A 20,241-nucleotide genomic window follows, 5' to 3' on the forward strand; every position below is an offset into this window, starting at 1 on the left:
TATTGCGGTTATAAGAATGCCCTTGTTTCAAAATATGGAGTGTCATAATGTAACTTACTTTAGGATAGTTCAGAAAAAATTCCATCTCTGTATCTATAGGGAGAAGTACACACATACACATACACACACACACACACACACACACTCTCAGAGTGGCACAGAGAATGTGGCAAAATGTGAACAACGGAAAACATAGGTGATAGGTATATGAGTGTTCATTATGTTATTCTTGCGTTTTTTCCGTAGCTTTGAAATTTTTCCATATAAAAAGTTGGGGAAAAGCAAAAAAGATTAAAAAACGAAATACTTTGAAACTACCGTAAGTGATTTTTAAAGGAAAAGTCAGAGAAGAGAAGAAAGAATTGACAAATCAGTTCTGAAACCAAACACAAATACTTTTTATTTATGGGGTATCGTTTTACATCAATTCCATTAAAACCTAAAACCAGTTTGCTGTACTCAAGTTAGATGGCATAACAGTATTTCAGTTAAGCTGGGAGTCACAGGACTTGCACACGTTTATGAAGGTAATGCAAATACTGACGACACGAAGCATTCACAGTTACAGGTTAGCTGCTGTTCACTAACAGTAACCCCCAAGAGAAATGACTTCATGAAAAAAAGCAACCCACGTTTTGGTCTCATTTACAGACACCCAACCTTTCAGTTGGTCAATGAATTCTATACATTTATTATACAATGTATGAAAGAATAAAAGATAAGGCGTACAGAGGTATTTTAGCAGTTGTAAGAATAAAAACCAAGGGCACAAACTAACTTTTAAAGCTTTCTGTATAAACTTCAAAAGCACTGTTAAGATGGAGACTGAGAGGCAACAGAAGTTTGTTGTTAATCCAGAATCTAGAGGTCTGTCTAGTCAGATTTATAAAAACTTAATTCAGAGGTCATGCTTCAAATAAGCTGCATGTAATGTTATAGAAGGTGTTTATGGCAAATCAAATAAGGAAATTTCCAACCTACCGCAGCAGTAAACATCTAAAAGTTGCATTCTATTATGACAGAGTATTGCAACGTGGAGTTCAAAACATGATGGAAAGAGAAAAGGGGGATACGTAGGTGAGAAAGAAAAACCAGAAAAAGGCACCCTCATTCACTTGGCATTCACCCATAAACAAGTGCTTATGTAACTGAGGGACATTTTTAAGAAAAAGCGTCTTATTACCCTGGCCCCTCTTCTTCCCCTTAAAAATAACTGCACAGAATCAAGAAAACCAAGGGCAAGCACTCTGCAGTCACAAAGATTTATTTTTCAAGGAAGTTCAAAGATTACTTGGACTTCTCTAAATACGCGAGATTATCCCTTTGGAATACTTATTTCCATATTAGGTACATCATGAAATAGTTTTTACTTGGCTTTTCCAAAACCCCTATCATCAAAATGTCCATTGTGGTTAAAATGTAACATCTTCCCTGTAACAATCCTTTTATTTTAGGATTAACTGTGCTTTAGTGTTTAAAAAAGTCTCCAGTTTCTAACAATACCTTTCAAACCAATTTCATCTATGATTTTATATTTGCTTTAAACAAAACTAGAGTTGATCAAATTTAAGAACTGCTGCCTTTAAGGTGTAATTTTTTAACTTTATTGGATCCTTCTGAAAATGACTCAAGTTTTCAACAGATTGGAACCTGCCTATGGCCAATCGCCACTGGAGTAGCAGGTGCCCGTCAGAACGGAAGCCCTTTCAACGCGTTGGTCTCAGGAGCAGTGCTTGCTCAACATCTTCTATGCTTTGCAGATAGGAATTTGTGCAAACTGGTGCAAACTGGTGTGAATGTGTAAGGTAGAAGGGAGTCTACAACTTCTCAACAAGGAATGGTTAAGTATGCTTAATCACTACAGAGTTTTTCCAACTTCTGGTTTATTTCACAGCAAACCAAACCTTTCTATTTGGTAGAAAAAGGAAGTAATTTCATTCTACCATATCATGATTTTGTATATGCACACACACTGTATATACATACAAAATTCCTGTCTTTGGTGGTTCAGTTAGGGAAAAAAATAATATATGAAAATCTGAACACTGTTGGCAAAGAAACTGTGAAATCATGGTCAAGAGTAGCACTGTCCGTGTGCTTTACTCATTTAATGCCATTTAGAGGTTCACATTTGACCCAAAAGGTTTGGGGGCCAGATTTTGAAATAATCGGAACCTCTTCCAACCGCTGCACGTTCAATCATGGATTTTGCTCACAACTAGGCATTCACTTGTTTAAATGCACCATTAGCTTTCACTTGGTTTAAGTCGTTAGACTTTTGTGTTTTCACAAAACTTTAGGGACTAAATTAGTCATTCAATAGCACCAGATAGTTGAGGGAGAAACATGTTATTTATACATTTCCTCGAGAAGGGTAAGACAAGGGGGGAAAAAGGAAGAAGACATAAAGTACAAACCTAAAACTACCGTCCTGTTTACTCTTGTTTCCTCATCCACATAAATAATGGCTATCACCTCTCTGTACACATTACTCAGGTAATGATGAGCGGCCCCTCCAGGAAAGGTCCTACCGTGTAATAGAGATTTTAGCCCAATGCTGGTGGTGTCGTGTCCACTGCCTGCAATGGACATTCTGCCAGTAAAAGCCTAGCGTGAAAGAAACAAAAATGGAAAACAAAACACCTCTCACTTATAGTATAGTTCTTTCCCCCTCAAAACTAGAGAACTAAACACCACGAAAGCTTAACTAAAAATTCAAGCCACAAGTAAAGGTGCTCTGCAGTTATAAACTGCCAGCAAACCACTAGGTTATCGTGGAGGCGGAAAAATAAATTTTACTTAGAACGGCATAGAAAGCATCAGCAGACCAAACACTGACTAGAAGAATGCACAAGAAAAGAAAAAAAAACACGCTAAAGTTGTTTACAAAAGTTTAAAACCAATGAAAAATAAAAAGATGCAATTTTAATTTGTTCATCTGTACCTATAGGCAAACCACGCGAGCTTTCACATTAGAAAATCAAAACCTATACCCTGCATGGTGGAAATGATTTGTGGCATAGTATGTATCTGTGTGTTCAATTATTCTAACTTCCATCATTTAAAAATGCTAATATTTAAGTAAACCAAATTATATTTGGCATATGCCTCTGAAAAGTTATGACTCCCACCTCCTTCCAAAGTTGGCCTCTTATTAAACAGTAAGGTTAATTCTGGCAACATTTGCATATGGTAACAGTTGTTCTGTCTTGTTTTCTGAAATGCTACATTTGAGACCAAATAAATGTATAATTGGTTCATCTGAAAAAAGGGACTAGAAATATGCCACAAAAATTATTTTACAATACATTTTTGCAGAAATAATCTCTAGGTGAAGCTTCTTCTTTTTATACACATATACAAAATTTAAACAGCAATATACACATAATCACAGTGAGGACGTTGGCAAATTCACCAATCTGTAGTGTAAATACAAACTGCAAAGCAGCCTTCCAAGAGAACAATGCTACACAGCAAGCAGAGCTGGCCCATTCAATAGCAAACACCAACACGTCCCTGCCAAAGGGAGACAGTGCAAGAAAAGCAGCATGCGCTTGGATACAAACAGCAATTTATGGCTAATGGTTGACATAACTGTGGTAACAGTGACTCTCTCGCTGCTATGCATAAAGTCCTAGGACATCTGTTTGTCTTTATACCATTCCACAAACTCGTCCAACAAAACTGGCCCTGAAGAGAGAGAGAGAACAACACGGCTATGAGGCTTCTCACAATGAGGCAGATGAGCAACTGTGCAGGGGCGGGGGGAGGGCGGGGGAACACCTGCCCCGTACTTACATGCTCCATCTTCATCGTAGTTGCTGAGGTCAAGGTTAATTGTTCTGCTAAACTCTAGCACATTGCACCACTGGTCTTTGTTAATAACTTTATATTTTGATTGCTGGTGGAGGGAAAAGTAGTATGAATTACTGACACACACAATTAACAAATGAGATGGTTTCAACTGCTGTAACAATCAACTTAATAAAGTTCACGAAGGTTAACTCTTTCCATCTGAGGTACGCTAAGCACCAATCTAACCACTGGACCACCAGGGAAGTCAGCCCTCATCTAGGAGAAGGGTGAGAGAGAGCAAGAGGGGAGCTTCAGATGACAATTTTCATTACAAAAATATTATGGGGGCTCAACACAAAACAACAAATACATCAAAAAACACAATTTTACATCCCCCAGAAGTGAAATTTCTAAACTGGCAGAAACCCTTTTACGTAAAAGAGCGATAATTCCTATCCCACAGAGATGTGGCAAGGATTTAAAGAGATAACTTCTCTAATTCACGTAAAGTACTTTATTTAGTGCTTGGCACACAGTAAGTGCTAAATAAAGAGTTGCTCCCATTAATAGCCCCTGACATGAACGGCATGCTCACTGTCAACTGTTAGCTTACAGCGCACGCAGTGGTGGGCTGACTCAGCGAGACCTCGCTAAGTGCTGCAAGCGGTCTCAGGACCAGGCGGTCTAGCCACTGAAGGGTTACTCCTCTAATAATTCAGAACTTGACTCTGATCATAAAAGAACTCAGAATAGCGATGAACTAGTTTTTCTCTTCTTCCCAGACAAGAAATATGCCACGTGCATATTTTAAAATACAGTATTCCTGTATAAAGATTTAAAAATAAAACCCAGTCCAACAATGTTTAAAAATCCTCGCCACTAAAATCAGGAACACTGGAAAACAAAACAAGTACTTAAAAGCAAAGAGAGCTGCACCAACGGTTTGGAGGATGCAAACACAAGAAAAGCTCAAATGAAAGGATTATTGTGCCCTTTTCAAAGAAAAATGCAAACTAATATAAGAGAGAGAACAAAGCACAGACCACAAGTTTAACTTTCTAAGCAACTAAAAGCAAAACCCAGTCACCGAAACAGTTGATGGTGCCCCTGGAACTGTGCGAAGTCAAATTTGCTGGCGGCAAGGTCTTCAGCTACAGAACCCTTCACACCCGGGCTCAAATTCTGCCCAACTCTCTGAGAACAGGAACCTGTTTCTACTCATTTTCCAAACAAAGCTAACACTTCTTAAGGCTGTCAGAGAAACTGGAACAGATCACCGGTAAATATGGGTTGTCACAAGTACAAGTAAACAAGTACTTCTTATATTAAAAACTAGTTTTTATACCTTTCTTTGGGAGTCCCAGTTAGTAATGCGAAAAGCAATTTTTAGTAACAGTTCTCAAAGAATCCTTTCAGTTGGAAGTTTTTCTGGACCATTACACCAAGTAAGTTGTAAGGAAGATCATTTCAAGAGTGAAGCTGGAGTCAGGGGAAGGCCCAGGATCTTCTCAAAGATGCAACACCCTCATCCTTTCAAGCAGAAAGCATTTTTTAAAGGGGCCTGGGACTGGAGGGCAAGAAGGATGCTCCATATGACATGACAACCCATGTAACTCAAACTTACATCTCAGATTCTTTCAGGTCCTGCAGAGTTATTACACTGCAACAAAGCCAGTTCTTAATAACCAACAGCTCAAAATTTCTATCACTAATACTTAAAGCAAACGAACGACAATGAGAGAGGAAAGTGCTGGATTACTTCTTACACAAATGTGAAGAAAATTTAAACTGCAGGAGATGCTGTCTGAAGGAGTTTGCCACTTAGATTGATCTAGGTCCCCAAGTTACTTGGAGATAAGCGTAGATAAGAATACATTACAAACTTAATTTAGTGAGAAGGCAGGTGGCTGTTCTCTAACCTTTGCTTCAGAAAAGTAGAACTTCACCTAAAGCCACAAAAGAAAGTAAATCTTGTTTTACTCTTTTTATGAAGAGCAGGAAATCTAAACAAAAACTAGCTTTTAAAATGGGGACAAGAGAGGAAAGGACAGAGCCGTGCTGTCTCTGATGTGTTTGTACTGGGGAGCGATGCGGCACATGCAATGCACACACGGGCACACTCAGAACGCAGGGAAGTGCTCACTGACAGCAATTACATCACCACAGTTCCTACAGGCAGAAAAGTACAACAAACAGAAAATTACATAAAAGAGTTAAATAAAGTATACTTGGTTGTTCTAAGCAAGCAAACATACATTCCATAAAATAACAATTTAGTACCTCTAAGAATTGGTGAAAAACTGGAAAAAGGGGCCAGATTTTTCCTAATAACAGTCCCAACATGCACTTGGCAGTGTTTATGTCTAGGCTGCGCTGGTCCTTTTCCTGTTTAACAAACAAAAACAAGGATGAGCCAGGTGCCCCCAAAATAATAAATCCCAATAATCCAAATTTCTGTTTTACTTCAACAAAAAAATTAGTAAACAGCTCATTTATCATACACTATAAAAACCCTGAATTCAGACTAAGGTGGGGGAGGGGAGGTAGTCAGGACACAGTGGGAAGAGTAAACGGTTTTGTACTATATAATTTTACTGTGAGAAAGAGTCATGTCAACTGATTGATCACCCTAATGCAAAATACATTAGTTACATGGTAACAATCTCTATATGATTATTTCATGCGATAAATAAAAATCTGTAACTTGCTGTTTGACATTTATGATTATTATCAACATCATAATTACTGATCCCAAAGCCCGTAACTTGACTAAATGGAGTTTAAAGGTTTCTAATTCCATGCTTAGGAATCAGGTTTCCTTGATAAAAATCATTTTTCCACCAATTTTTATTTCTTTGGTAAATGTTTTTCTTGTAACCTAAAAATGTTGTTAAATTGAGCTCATAATGAATGCTGGGGCTCTGGAGGGTCTTCCCAAATCAGAGGATGCATTCACTCCCCCACTCTGGGAGAAAGCAGTCTGTCTGCCTGTTACAGTCCTTACCTTGGAGTCGCTGGATGTGAAATCTCCTAGCAGAACACCCTGACTAACAGTCAAGTGAAAGACAACATTGCAGAAGGAATCCAGAAAACACATTTACATAAACCTGAATATGGGCAGATTAAGCTCATTTTACTTATACTCGCAATTAAGAATCCTAATTTCTCACTGAGCTTTCTTACAAAGTTCCATTTGGGAACTACAGGTGGGCAGTTTCTATGCAAAAGGACAGAGGACGTGGGACCCTAGGTGGTAACTTTATATATCCAGAGCTAGCCTCCTCGTGGTATCTCAACTTCAAAGAAAGTTTGCAAAAGTACTTTTCTACAAAGGGAAAAGGAAAAGTGCCTGGCTATCCCACATGGGGTGGAATCCAGATGTTCACCAAATTACGGGGTGATGCCGTGACCACCACTGTCAGCCACATATGCAGCTACACACACCTCCTCAAAAAATTGTTACCGCAAGGATTCTAACAGTGAAGTGCTCTTTAGTATACAGAGAATTTCTGGCCGTGACACTGAATTTTAAAGTGACGGACTTAAACAATACAGCAAATGTAAGGGCCTAGCTCAACAGCCAACAAAGTAGATGAAGATTCGGGAAGATGTGTGATGGGTCTGTCTTTTGGTCCTGGTGGTACAGCACAACGACCGTTCACCCACCGAGACCAGGTCAGATGGCTCCGAGTCAGCCTTCCCTGTTCTGGCCACACAACTGAAGTCTGAGGATGGCGGGGGACCCCCACTCCACAGTGCAGTGCCAATAGGGGCCTCCTCTCTACAGCCTGCTCTGCGGTCCCCGGCCACGCATATCATCCTGCTCAGGGCTGCAGTACTCACTCCGTGGAGAGGACGACGGCAGGCAGGAAAGGTGCCCTCGAGGGGGCCCACCTCCTGCCACCAAGCCTCACAGGTCTGCGGCACTGCACGGGCTCTTGCTTCTGCGGTGCACTGTGCAAGGAAACGGAAAGCTTCCTCTCACCGTGTCACGTGGGTGTGGCAGCAACAGCACACCCCACTACGGAGCATCCACAAGGAAAACGAGGGGACAGTTGAAAACACACGCGGCACCTCAGGACCGGGCCCCCAGGTCACCTGCTGAACAACAGCTCCGGCAGCACTGGGCTGAGGGCACGGGCGCTCTGGAAATGCTCTCCCTTGGAGGAGTTCGTAATCCTTCACTCAACCTAAAGTCGCTAGTCTCGCCCTGATAACATACTGTGCCTTCTTCCAACATCATCCATGTCCCCGTCACAATGGACATACACTAAGGTGACAAAAAAAAAAGATACAAAGGACCTGGACAGACTCTTTGAAACAGTGCAATCATCTGACAAACTGATGATCATGAAGGATTTCAATGCATGTGTTTGGCAGCGATGCCAAAACATGGATGAAAGGCATCAGACTCACAGGACTGGAAAGCTGAACAGCACTCACTTACTCCTGCTCTGCAAGGGTGCCAGCCAGCAGCTCGCAATCACTAACACCATCTTCTGCCTAGCAAATAAGAGAGAGATATTATGGATGCACTCTCGATCTCAACAGTGGCATCTCGCTGATAACCAACATTGCCTGTGGGTGGACGTGAGGCTACGTGCAAATGACCATGACTGGGGGCATTCCGAATTCCTGGGGACAGCACAGCTGAGAGACCCCAGAGCAAACAGCTACTGAACAGCGAAATGGAGACATGCCCAGGGGGTTCTCTGACAATGATCCTAATGGCATTCTCAAAGGGCTTCCCAATTAAAAGTGAAATGAATCTCCCAGAATTCTATGAAGCAGCCATCAACATTACAAGTATTTAAAAAAAAAAAAAATCACCTTAACAAATTCAAGGAATACAGCAAAGACATCTAGAAACCCCTCGCAGGAAATTCAAATAGTACACTGTCAACACCAACGCTGTGGACTCTGCTCGTGGAGCACCATGGAGCGAGTGGCAGATTTCTGCATCTCCAGGTCAGAATTTAAGCAGAAAGTACCTTGAGACAGGCTGTCCAGAGTCAATAAGCATCCCCAGAAGGCCCACTGAGGTTAAAGGAGAAGAAGTGAAACTTTTCTCCCTGCCTGCCTCTTAACTCAACTTTCATTTTCTAAGATAACAAAATAAAAAGCAATTTTATTTTTCAAATAATAATAGGAACTGAACAGGTTCTATGCACACACCAAAGATGTACTAACCCCATACAATACACAACTAGATTCTGCCTTGTGGTCTTCCTTAAACACAGATTTTAAAATTCAGTTACAGATGAGATCAGTCCTCTTATTTGCAGCTGCAAGACCAAAGGATCCTTCTCTGAATATTCTATGAAGTTATGTTTCGTATATGGAATGCACTACTCAAGCTAAAGACTACTAACACCTAATGTAGAGTAGAGAATAATGAAGTTTTACCAAGTTCTGATTTGACGTTCAAAAATGAAAACAAATATTGCCTTTGTTTATGTTAGACTGTGTCTCCAACACAGGTCTTCCTGCAAGATGTGAAAACTAAGCATTTTTTTCCTTAAATGGCACCAATGACACAAACTGAATCAAAGTAATTAAACAGTTAATTGTCAATATGCAAATATAAATATATTACAAAAATTAATCTTCAAACATCTAGGTATCCAGATATGCTGTATCATCGACCCTTGTGTCAAATGATCTACTTCCAATTTTCACAGTTTTAATAGCTTAAAGACTTGCACTTGAAAAGGGGAATGTTGAATTACTAAAATTATAAAGAAAAAATCTTCAACATCAAAAAAGAAATCCTTAAGATTTTCGAGAGAGACTAGATGAACTTGAGAAACAGTGTATAAATGCCCATGATCACAAACATTTTAAACGGCGACAACCAAGTCATAAATCAGTACATGAAATCAAAAGGTCTTCACTGAAGACCTGTAATATAGGTCACGGAACTCTCATTTGAGACCACAGGATTACAAAATAGAAAGAGAAAATCCAGTCTTCCTTACCACAGTTCAACAAACATAAGGCAAAAATAGCGCTAAAGAACTCAAATCTTAAAGTGGTTGTTTACAAAGCTGAAAATACAGCAAATCAGTTTTTTGAATGAGAGTTTTTTTTTTTAATACACATTAAAAACAAGCAAAAAGGTCATAAAACCCATGAGTGCCCTCCCACTGGGAAAAGTGAAACTAAACCATGATGCTCTCAGAACTTACCCCAGCATAGTTTTCAAATAACAATGTTTGCAAGGCAATTACTTGATTAAGCTCAACTACTGACAATTCCTTTAAAACAAAAGAAAAAGAAAGATCTGCCAACAGGCATAGCCTCTCCACAGTGTTTTGTATGGCATAGATTCTATTACTGTATGCACTACTCTTGGAAGGTAAATTATTATTTGAAACCTAAGTAATGTCAGCGAAGAATAATTCAACAACTATTTCTAATTCTGTGGTTAACTTTTACTGAGAACTTAAACTGAGCCAGAAACTGTTTTAAGTGCCTCATACTTCAAACTCATTTAATACAACAACCGTATTAGGATAGGCATTGTTATAATCCCCAATTTATAAATAAGGAAACTGAGGCAGAGGAATGAAATGACAATCGATAAGAGCTGGGGCTTGAACCAGGAGTCTGATTCCAAGCCTGAGCATTTCATCGTGTACTACCAATCCACCTCCCCGAGAAGGAAGGGGGGAAGACAGCTCTCAATGTTAAGAGACACACAGTCCAATTCGCTTCACAAACAACTGCTGAGCAAATCTGGGCAATAACCGAACAGTAATCTTAAAGGTAAAGCTGACAAGATGTCCAGGGTAACAGACCTCAGATTAGATGACTACATATTCTTCCTACCTCTGTCCTCGCCCAGGCCCACCTTCTGTTTTCCTCATAATTTACAATGAAAGTACAAGGTAGAAGCAGAGAGAAGTACGTACGTGTGTGTGTCTGGTGCGTTGGGGGGTGTGTGGAAAGGGAAATTAGACAAACACATCGGTTAAGAAGTAAGAAACTGACTCAGGTTAGAAGAGAAAATGAATCAAATGGTCAGAGCAGATGTCAGATTAGAGCTAGGCAGAGTTCTCTGATAACAGGGGGTGTTGAACACAAGACCCAGCAAAATTTTCCTTCGCAAATTCTACGAGTAACATCCACAACCATTCCATTAAATGGAAGCAACGTAGACGTTGGCTTTCACCTGTGACCTCTTACACTTTCTTGAAACACCTCCTCAGAAACTAAACAAAAGCACTGGTACCTCGAAAAGTGGGTGCATCAAGGGACAGGCTGTGAGGACTGACTTGTAACAAGAGATTAACTGTCACAGGATCACCTCTCAGGAAGGGGGATTCCCACTGGTACCTTCGGCCTCCACAAAACCCTCCGTTACAACTTCTTCAAGCTTTACTGCAAGGAATGAAAAACAAGGACTTGCCCCTAGAGGAATCTCCCATTCTTCTCTTGCTCACTGCCCTTCCTCTCCTTCACCCTGAAGGCCTCCCTTCTCTCCATCCAGCAATTCTCCACCTCAGTCACGTGGGAGGGCTCCACTCAGCTCCCATCTCCCCAACCCCACCTCCGAGCCCACTGAGGCCTTGCCTCAGTCCTCCCCATCATTCTCGCCTTCCTACACCAAGGCTGTCGGATGCAGCACTGCTGGAAGATCTCCAATAACGGCATCACCGTCAATTCATGGTGTCCACTCTCAGCCAGATGCCAAGATGCTGCTGCTATCAGCACTTCACTCAGCCCAACATTCATCCTTCTCAGAACCCCAAGAGGCAACCCTCTGTGGCTTTCAGCACAGTACCCTGTCTCTGCCCCAGAGAATGCAGAAAAAACAAATTTAACTCATATTTAATAACTAGTCCCAGATCAACCAAAAAATTCACTATATTTAGTCTTTTTATCTCATTCTATTTGTCCAATCTTATTCTCACTAGGTCCTTTTAAAGGAGTCAAGGCAAAAACGGCTGTTTTACTTAAGGAATCCATACAACCATATTTGTTTATACAATAAATAAAATCTACATTAGGGGGAAAATGCTAAGCATAAAAGGGTTCAGACAAAATTCCACTTGCAGAAGGAACTGGCCATTTCAGCTCCTGAGTCTCTACCCCACCATCTTCCTGGAACAGGACACCACAGGACGGTGGACAGTTTGAGTCAGGAAGGTGGTGTGGCTCCACGGAGAGGACACGGTCTGCACTCAGGGGCAGAGCCCAGGCCCTCGTGTTGTCCCCTCCTCTCTGGCCCTCAGCCTTGTCGTCTGCATTGTGACAAGACTGGACCAAGTGTCCTCTTGTGGTTTCTTTCAACTCTCAAGTTTCAAGATTCTCTGCCATCCCTAAGACTACACATAAGTTCAAGTCAAAGTAAAATCAGGAGAAAAATAATATAACTTTACAACCAAGTACTATTTTTAATTGCCTACAAGGTTCTAAGGTGAGGGGAAAACAATCACACTCTTAGGATTATAATTTTGGTGGAGAGATGTTAAAAGGGGCATTTTATCACTTTCTGGTACTACAGTTTCTTTCCTGGCAATGTTAAAGGGTAATTCAGAATATTTAACATATGTCATTGTTATTTCCGATAGAGAATACTTAGGATATTAAGACTATAACAGGGATTCTCTGGTGGCGCAGCAGTTGGGAGTCCGCCTGCCAGTGCAGGGGACGCGGGTTCGTGCCCCGGTCCGGGAGGATCCCGCGTGCCGCGGAGCAGCTGGGCCCGTGAGCCATGGCCGCTGAGCCTGCGCGTCCGGAGTCTGTGCTCCGCAGCGGGAGGGGCTGCAGCAGTGAGAGGCCCGCGTACCGCAAAACAAACAAACAAACAACAACAAAAAAACTATAACAAAGTTCAGTTCTTACTAAAAGTTTAATTTTAAAAGGTCTGCTGTGTAATTATGCGTTATTACCTCTACGAGTCATTTTTCTAGTAGGAAAAGAAAAGGATTGGAGGGAAGAAGGGGGTGGGGGGTTGAATTCTGCTTCCAACCAAGACAGAGTTAGAGAAACCAGATTCTCACCCCCCGTGCACGTCAAACAACCAGAAAACTGAACAAAATACATGAGACAATGGCTCTCACGCACTGGTCAGTGTGAAGAACAGGAGTGTCGACCCCTGAGAAAAAGGATAAGTCCCCAGTGACAGCAGCATACTGTGCGGGGGTGGCTTCCAGGCCCCAGCACAGGAAGGGGACCCAGCCCCAGCCCAGTGGAACCCCAGCCGACTGAGCTGGAAAGGACAGAGTTGGTGGAGTTCAAGGAGGCATATAATTGGTGGGGCAAAATACCAGCATGGGGGGAGCTGCACAGAGAGACCTGGAGACCCGCAGAATGTCTCCCCAGCCGCTGGATGAGGACTTGTCTGTGCACATGTGAGAGGAAACCACCTGAGTCTGGGAAAGAATCACTGCAGAAGAGTACGCAGAAGTTGCCAGAGCTCACATGGGGCTGGGAATAGTTTCTATTTCCACCAGCCACAGTGGAAGAAATCTCCTAATACATAGTGCCTGGGAGAGGATCCTCAGAAGGGTATTACTGTCTTACTAGTGGGGCTAAGTCATCCCTAGACTGAGGCTGCTCTGGTCCAGTCCTTTCAAAGGATCGATCTGATTCCAAGCAACTTAACTATATACCAGAAAAAAATTTAAATCCAACATTATTTAAAGGAATACAACAAACTCCAGCAACCAACAACATAAAACTCACAATACCCAGCATCCAACAAAAAAAGAAAAAACAACTACTAGGAATGCAAAGAAGTGGTAACATATCGCCCACAACCAAGATAAAAATTTTAACCAAGAGAAAGAGATATAGAAATGACAGATATGATGGAATCAGAAGACAATGCTGTTAAAACACCTGTTATAAACACATTCTAGATGTTCAAGAAGGTAGAAGAAAATATTACCATGATTAGAGAAATGGATATAAAAAGACACAAATGGAATTTCTAGAGATGAAAAATATAGTATCTGAAATGAAAAATATACTGGGGCTACTAGGATTAGCAGAAGAAAAGATTAGTATTAGAAGATATAGTAATAAATATTATCCAAAGGGAAAACAAAAACAAAAAAATTGAACACAGTATCAGTAGCCTGGGGGACGATATCAAGCATCTAACATAGGTACAACTGTAGTCCCAGAAGGAAGAGAGGGGGAGAACAGAAGAAATATTTGAAGAAATAACAGCGGAGAAATTTCCTGATTTAATATAAACTATAAGTCCAAAGACCTAAAAAACTCAACAAACCTTAACCAGAATAAACATAAGGAAAATTATGCCAAGGCACACCACAGTCAGCTTGCTGAAAAGCAGTGAAAAGAGAATAAAAGCAGTCAGAAAACAAAACAAGACAGTATGCTCAAAGGAATAATGAATGACACCAGACTTATCATCAGAAACTCCACAAGACAGAAGACAATGGAGAACTATCACTAAAGTACTACAAAAATAAATGGTCCATCTAGAATCTTTTATCCAGAGAAGTAGCTTCCAAATTGAAGGCAAAATAAAAGCTTAGAGATTCATCACCAGAAAATCTGTACTATGAGAAATGCTGTAGGAATTTTTTTAGGCAGAAGGTAAATGATACCAGATAGAAATCTGGATCCACACAAAAGGAAGAAAGAGCACACAAGTGGTGTATATGTGGGTAAATATAAAAGATATTTTTGCCTATTTAAAGCAAAAATGATATTAATATATACTATGATCTGAATGTGTCTGCCCCCCCACTAATTCGTATGTTGAAACCCTGATCACCAAGATGATGGTAATAGGAGGTGGGGTCCTCAGCTGCAGAGAGCTCCCTCCTCCCTTCCACCATGTGAGCTTACGGCAGAAAGACACCTATCCTGCTGGCACTGTGATCGTGGACTTTCCAGCCTCCTGAATTATGAGAAATAAATTTCCATTATTTATAAGCTACTGAGTCTCTCGTATTTTGTTACAGCAGCCTGAACAGACTAAAACAATAGATTGTGAGATGTATAATACATGTATAAGTAAAATGTATGACAGCAGCAAAAAGTATGGAAGGGCAAGATGAAAGTGCACTATTGTAAAGGCTCCTGCATTATACATGAAGTGGTATAATATTATCGGAAGATGGACTGTGAAAATTTAAAGATGTATACTGTAAAGCCTAGAGCAATCACAAAAAAAAAATGAAACAGAGACACAGCTAATAAGACAATAGTGGAAAAGAATGATTAAAATGGAATCTAAAAAAAAACCCCTCAATTCAAAAGAAGTAATGAAAAGAGGAAAAAAGGAACAAAAACAAATGGGACAGGGCTTCCCTGGTGGCACAGTGGTTGAGAGTCCGCCTGCCGATGCAGGGGACACGGGTTTGTGCCCCGGTCCGGGAAGATCCCACATGCCGTGGAGCGGCTAGGCCTGTGAGCCATGGCCGCTGAGCCTGCATGTCCAGAGCCTGTGCTCCACAACGGGAGAGGCCACAACACTGAGAGGCCCATGTACCGCAAAAAAAAAAAAGGGACAAAAAGAGAAATGAATAGCAGTTTAGGAGATGTAAACTTTACCATATCAATAAATACATTAAATGTAAATGGTTTAAGCATCTCAAGACATATACTGTCAGACCCAACTATGCATATGCTATATGTAAGAAACCCACTTTAAATATAAAGGCACAATAGGTTTTTAAAGAGGATGGAAGAAGATATATCATACAGACTTTAATAAAAAAAAGCAGAAATGGCTATATTTGTATCAAAGTAGACTTCAGAACAAGGAATATTAACAAGGAATATTATCTTTATCAAGATAAAAAACATTTCATAATGCTAGAGGGTCAATTCTTCAGGAGGACATAATAATACTAAGTCTATCTAAACCTAATGCCTGAGCTTCAAAATACATGAAACAAGAAATGATACAAATGACAGAAGTAATTATAGTCGGAGAGTCCAACATTCCTCCCTCAGTAAATGATAGAACAGTAGGCAGAAATCAATAAGGATACAGAAGACCTCAACAACACTATCAACCAACTTGACCTAACTGACGTTTATAAAACATTTCACCAAACAGCAGCAAAATATTCATTCTTTTCAGGTACACATAAAACATTCATCACAGCAGACCATATTCTGGACCACAGATCAAGCCTCCCTGCATTTTAAGTGGACTGAAACTGTCCAGAGTATGTTCTCTGACCACAGCAGAATTAACGATAGAAAGATTACTTGGAAAGTCCTAATAGTTGGCAAATAACACAAGCAACACACTTCTAAATAACCAATGAGTCCAAAACAACCACAAGGGAAACTGGAAAATATTCTGAACTGAATGCAAATGAATACACAACACCTCGACACTTGTGGGATACAGCTAAACCAAACAAAACAAAGGATTCAATGACAAACTCATCTTAGAGCATATTTTAGCTAAACTGAAATCTATTTGGTAATGATTAAATATGGGTGGTTGTTATTCATCATTACATAAAGGGGTTTAATTTGCTGATATTTACTGATACTCTCCTTAAACGGCAAAGATCTCTGTGGGCTGCTCCCAGGGATATGACGAAAGAAAACACGCACTCCCTTAACCTGTCAGAAAAAATGTGGGCCTGTACCCAAACTCCAAGGCCAAGCTAGAGGGATACGAGGGCCATGTAAGTGAGGGCACATGTTCTCTCCGGGGCAGGATGATTCTGTGTGACAGTGGAGGCACGTGGCTTGGGCCCAGAAGCCCGATGCTGCAGAGAGCAGTCAGGGGAGAGCCTTGGCGGCACAAAAGGCAGGGAGCAGAGAGGTGGGGGCAGGCGGCAGGTTCAGCGAACTGCTCGTTCGATGTCAGCACAACACAGGCGTCTTGTGGGAGAGGAAGCCTGGGACTGGACTACGAGGGCGTGGAGGGAGCCGCAGACGTGACCTGGAGCCAGAACCTGAGTCTGAGTCCTGAACCTACTGCTGAGCAACGAGGCAGCCCTGCTCCAAGTTCCCTGCTCCCCTGTGAAGGAGGACAAAACCAGCCCGTCTGTCCCTCAGCTGCAGGGGGCGCAACCGTACCACCCACACGGTGGGTGAAGCACTACATTCACGCGGAGGCGACGGGTATAGTGGCTTGGTGAGCTGAAGGTGCCCGAGTGGTCCCAGATGAAGAAAGATGGAGGACACCCTACCGGGGTGAGTGTGGGTGAGAAGGGAGAGAATGTGGACGCAAGGCCACGGCAGCAGTACAGGCGAGGAGCACGGCCTCAACCCCAAGGCTGTGGTGGAAGCACCGAGAAAGAGGCAACAGAAGGGGCCTCAGTGACCAGCAGAGAAGGGGATGGAAAGCCAGGGAGGAGGAAGATGGAACCCGGTTCTAAAGCAGTGGATATGTGGGAAAATTGGACCCTCAAACAAGGAAGTTAGAAAATATTTTCGTGAGAAGGCGTGATGCTTCTAAACAAACTTTTGCCCATACAATAGGACACTGCTGACTTTGGAAGGAAAAAAATCTCATGAAACAAAACATTTAATCCTAAAAACTATACATCTATTCTAAAAAGCATCTGGCAAACAAATTCTATATACAACTACACAAACGCTGTTTAGTAAAACACTGCAACTGAATTTCACCATGTTACTTCTAACATCTATACATTTTCATGCATGTCCTGATTTTACTTGAAGGCTGCAAAAATTCACAAGTGAGGACATCACAGTGTACTACTAATGTGTTATTATAGATGCACCGGATGTACAGATGCACCGGATGTACAGATGCACAGATGTAATAATGTGTTATTACAGATGCTCATCAGCAAATAAACCTTTGGCTGAGCTAACAGAGCCAAAGCGAAGAAAAAGTGAAAAGATCAACACGGAGGTAAGAAAAAAGAATTATTTGTCACTGAGTTCTCTGCTTAAAAAAAAAAAAGATTAAAAAGAAATCATCAATCAAGAAAGCCTAGTCACCTGAACCCACCAGACACACAAACATAACAGAAACCACCATTCTGCAATAAAGTGTAATCGTACATATGGGCCGTGGACAGTGAATGAACACAACGCCAACTTATACCTCAGGATTCGTTACCTTACGGTGACCAGGCTGAAAAATACAGCTTTATGTCACTCCAGTAGAACCACCTATTCACCTACTTGGACTGGCTCACTGCGTGACAAACAAGATGATCACTTTTCAAAATGATGACTAGAAACTATGTTTGAATAACGTCCACTGAAATTAGCTTACGTTTGAAATTCAAACGATTTTCAGATACGATATAGCACCCAAAATGAAACTGGCTTTGATCTGACTAACTTATTCCAGTCAACTCAATGGGTGAAGCTTTGCTGTTTCGTGAGAAGGAAAAGATTTGTCAAGCTTACCTAAGAGACATTTAGAACAGTGTCTATTACATGCCCATTTACAAGTTACTTCCTAAGCCAATCTCAAGAGCTATTAATAGTCTGTCACTAGAGCTTTTTGCTGACATACTACATTCTTGCCCAGAATCAGTTAGTATAGAAAGGGTACACATAGAGAGAAATTCTAACTAGCATCCTGGGAGTAGCTTATTCAACTTCCTTGCTGTAGTACGTAAAACAAACCTCAAAAGGGGAGGGAGAGAGAGGGAAACATCTGGATAGGCTCCAGAGAACTCACCCGTGCAAAGTCAAACGCATATCTGTAAATAAGTTTAAAGTTTGTAGAATCATTTAATAATGATCTTAAGTAATCCAAAGTATTTCTGAGTTTTTCTGTTGTATCACATCTAGAAAAACAGAATAAAGGCAAATTATAACCCGAGTTTTTTTTTTTTAACGTGGGGCAGTAATATAAAACACAATACCAAAAGACAATAAAAACCCTGGAGTTGGAACATGTCCACGATGAGCTATTTTCTTCCTACACTTTTTATTTTAAGAAATTTCAAATGTACAGAAAAACTGAAGGCCTAGTAAATACACACCCACATACCCATCCCCTGGGCTCACCATGAGCACTGTCACATTTGTGCTCACTCTCTCACATACATGCACTTTTTTCTGTACCATTTGAAAGTAAGTTGCCAACATAATGCCACTTTACTCCTAAACACTTCAATGCCATCATCACTCTTAATATCCTAGAAATGTTAACTTTCTGAGCTAATGTATGACCCATGCGCAAATTTCCCAATTTTCCCCCAGCTGTTCCTTTTCATCCGGGATCCAATCAAGGCTCGTGCACTGCTTTCAGGTATCTATCTCCTTAGCATCTAGAAGGTGTCCTGCCTTTTTTCTGTCTTTCTTGACAATGTCATTTTTTCAAAGACCAGACTAGTTGTTTTGCAGAATCTCAGTCTGTCAGATAATTTCCCTATGATTATATTTAGATTAAGTACTCATGATAAGAACTCTCCACGTGATGTCCTTCTCAGTATACCCTGTGAGGAGGCTCATAACGTCAGTCTGTCCCATTACTGGTGATATTAAGTTGATTCATTTGGTGAAGGTAGCGTCCACCAGATTCTCCACTTAAACGGTACTCTTCGCCCTTCTGAAATGGTGTGTAATCTGGGGGATGATACCTTGAGACTGACAATCCTGTTCCTCAACAACATTTCACCAGGTGTAACATTTTAGCATCTGTTGATGAGCCCTGCCTGAATCAGTTTTAACATCTGAAGGTACAAAATGGTGATTTTTCTAATTCTATCATGCTTTTACACTTACAGGCTGGAATTGTTCTATAAAGAGTTCTACTCACCATCTTTCTTACTTTCTAGACTTAAGGATTTTTGCCTTTTACTCAGTGTTATAATCTGCTACTGTCTTCATTCTTTTTGATGCATAAATTGTCCGTGTTTGGGCACTGGCCCCTTCAAGCTGGCTCCAGTGTCCTTCTGACATGTCCCCATCAGTCTCTGAGCACGTACGTCCTCACTTTCTGGCACAAGATATTCTAGTTCACCTTGTACTCTCTCTACCCTAAACGTGAAATCAGCTATTTCTCCAGGGAGCCCCTAGTGATAACCATCTATTTTCACAGGTAAGAGACACACTGTTTAGTTTTCTTAAGTAGACTGATTGGTTATTTTTACAAACTAATTTTCTGTTCATAACATCTAGCCCTTAAAAATGAGAACAAAGAGTCATCATTTTCACTGACAATATTAAAGCTTTTCAATGCTGCATGTGTACCCTTGCGTTTCTCTGTAGAGCTTTTACCTCCTACTAAGTATAGACAATACATATGACAAGTATTATCAATGTAAATATTTTACGTACTTTATAAACTAAAATATGGTTCGTAATAGAGCATACCAATGTATTTTTAGCAATAAATTTGTGAAAGCTTTTTTTTTTTTTGTAGCTATCTACAAAAAACTCCCCAGGATCTACTGAGATGATAAAATAACTAAAAGTCAAAAGCTACAGTAAATATTTCATTTCTATAAGTCTACAACAATTTAGAATGTGCTTTATTTCTTCCTGATGTTTTTGAAA

At 40.7% G+C, this 20,241-nt stretch overlaps 1 protein-coding gene across 9 annotated transcripts in view; it reads right to left on the reverse strand.

The window, feature by feature from the left end:
• Positions 1–374: 374 nt before the first annotated feature.
• Positions 375–20,241, reverse strand: part of DCUN1D4 (defective in cullin neddylation 1 domain containing 4) — a 68,693-nt gene continuing 48,826 nt past the window's right edge. For 8 of the 9 annotated variants that reach the window (XM_027102978.1, XM_027102987.1, XM_027102981.1 and 5 more), the window contains 4 exons: positions 18,416–18,524; positions 6,076–6,180; positions 3,799–3,901; positions 375–3,690 (listed from right to left, as the gene is read on the reverse strand). In XM_027102978.1, coding sequence (XP_026958779.1) covers positions 3,635–3,690; positions 3,799–3,901; positions 6,076–6,180; positions 18,416–18,524 — 373 coding nt within the window. In that variant the 3' untranslated portion in view covers positions 375–3,634. The remainder of the gene's footprint in view (positions 3,691–3,798; positions 3,902–6,075; positions 6,181–18,415; positions 18,525–20,241) is intronic. The other variant, XM_027102979.1, reaches the window with a different exon arrangement.

Source organism: Aethalodelphis obliquidens, unplaced genomic scaffold (genome assembly GCF_003676395.1).
Source record: "Aethalodelphis obliquidens isolate GAN/ISIS:26980383/991018 unplaced genomic scaffold, ASM367639v1 scaffold6, whole genome shotgun sequence".
In the NCBI taxonomy this organism is placed as follows: domain Eukaryota; kingdom Metazoa; phylum Chordata; class Mammalia; order Artiodactyla; family Delphinidae; genus Aethalodelphis; species Aethalodelphis obliquidens.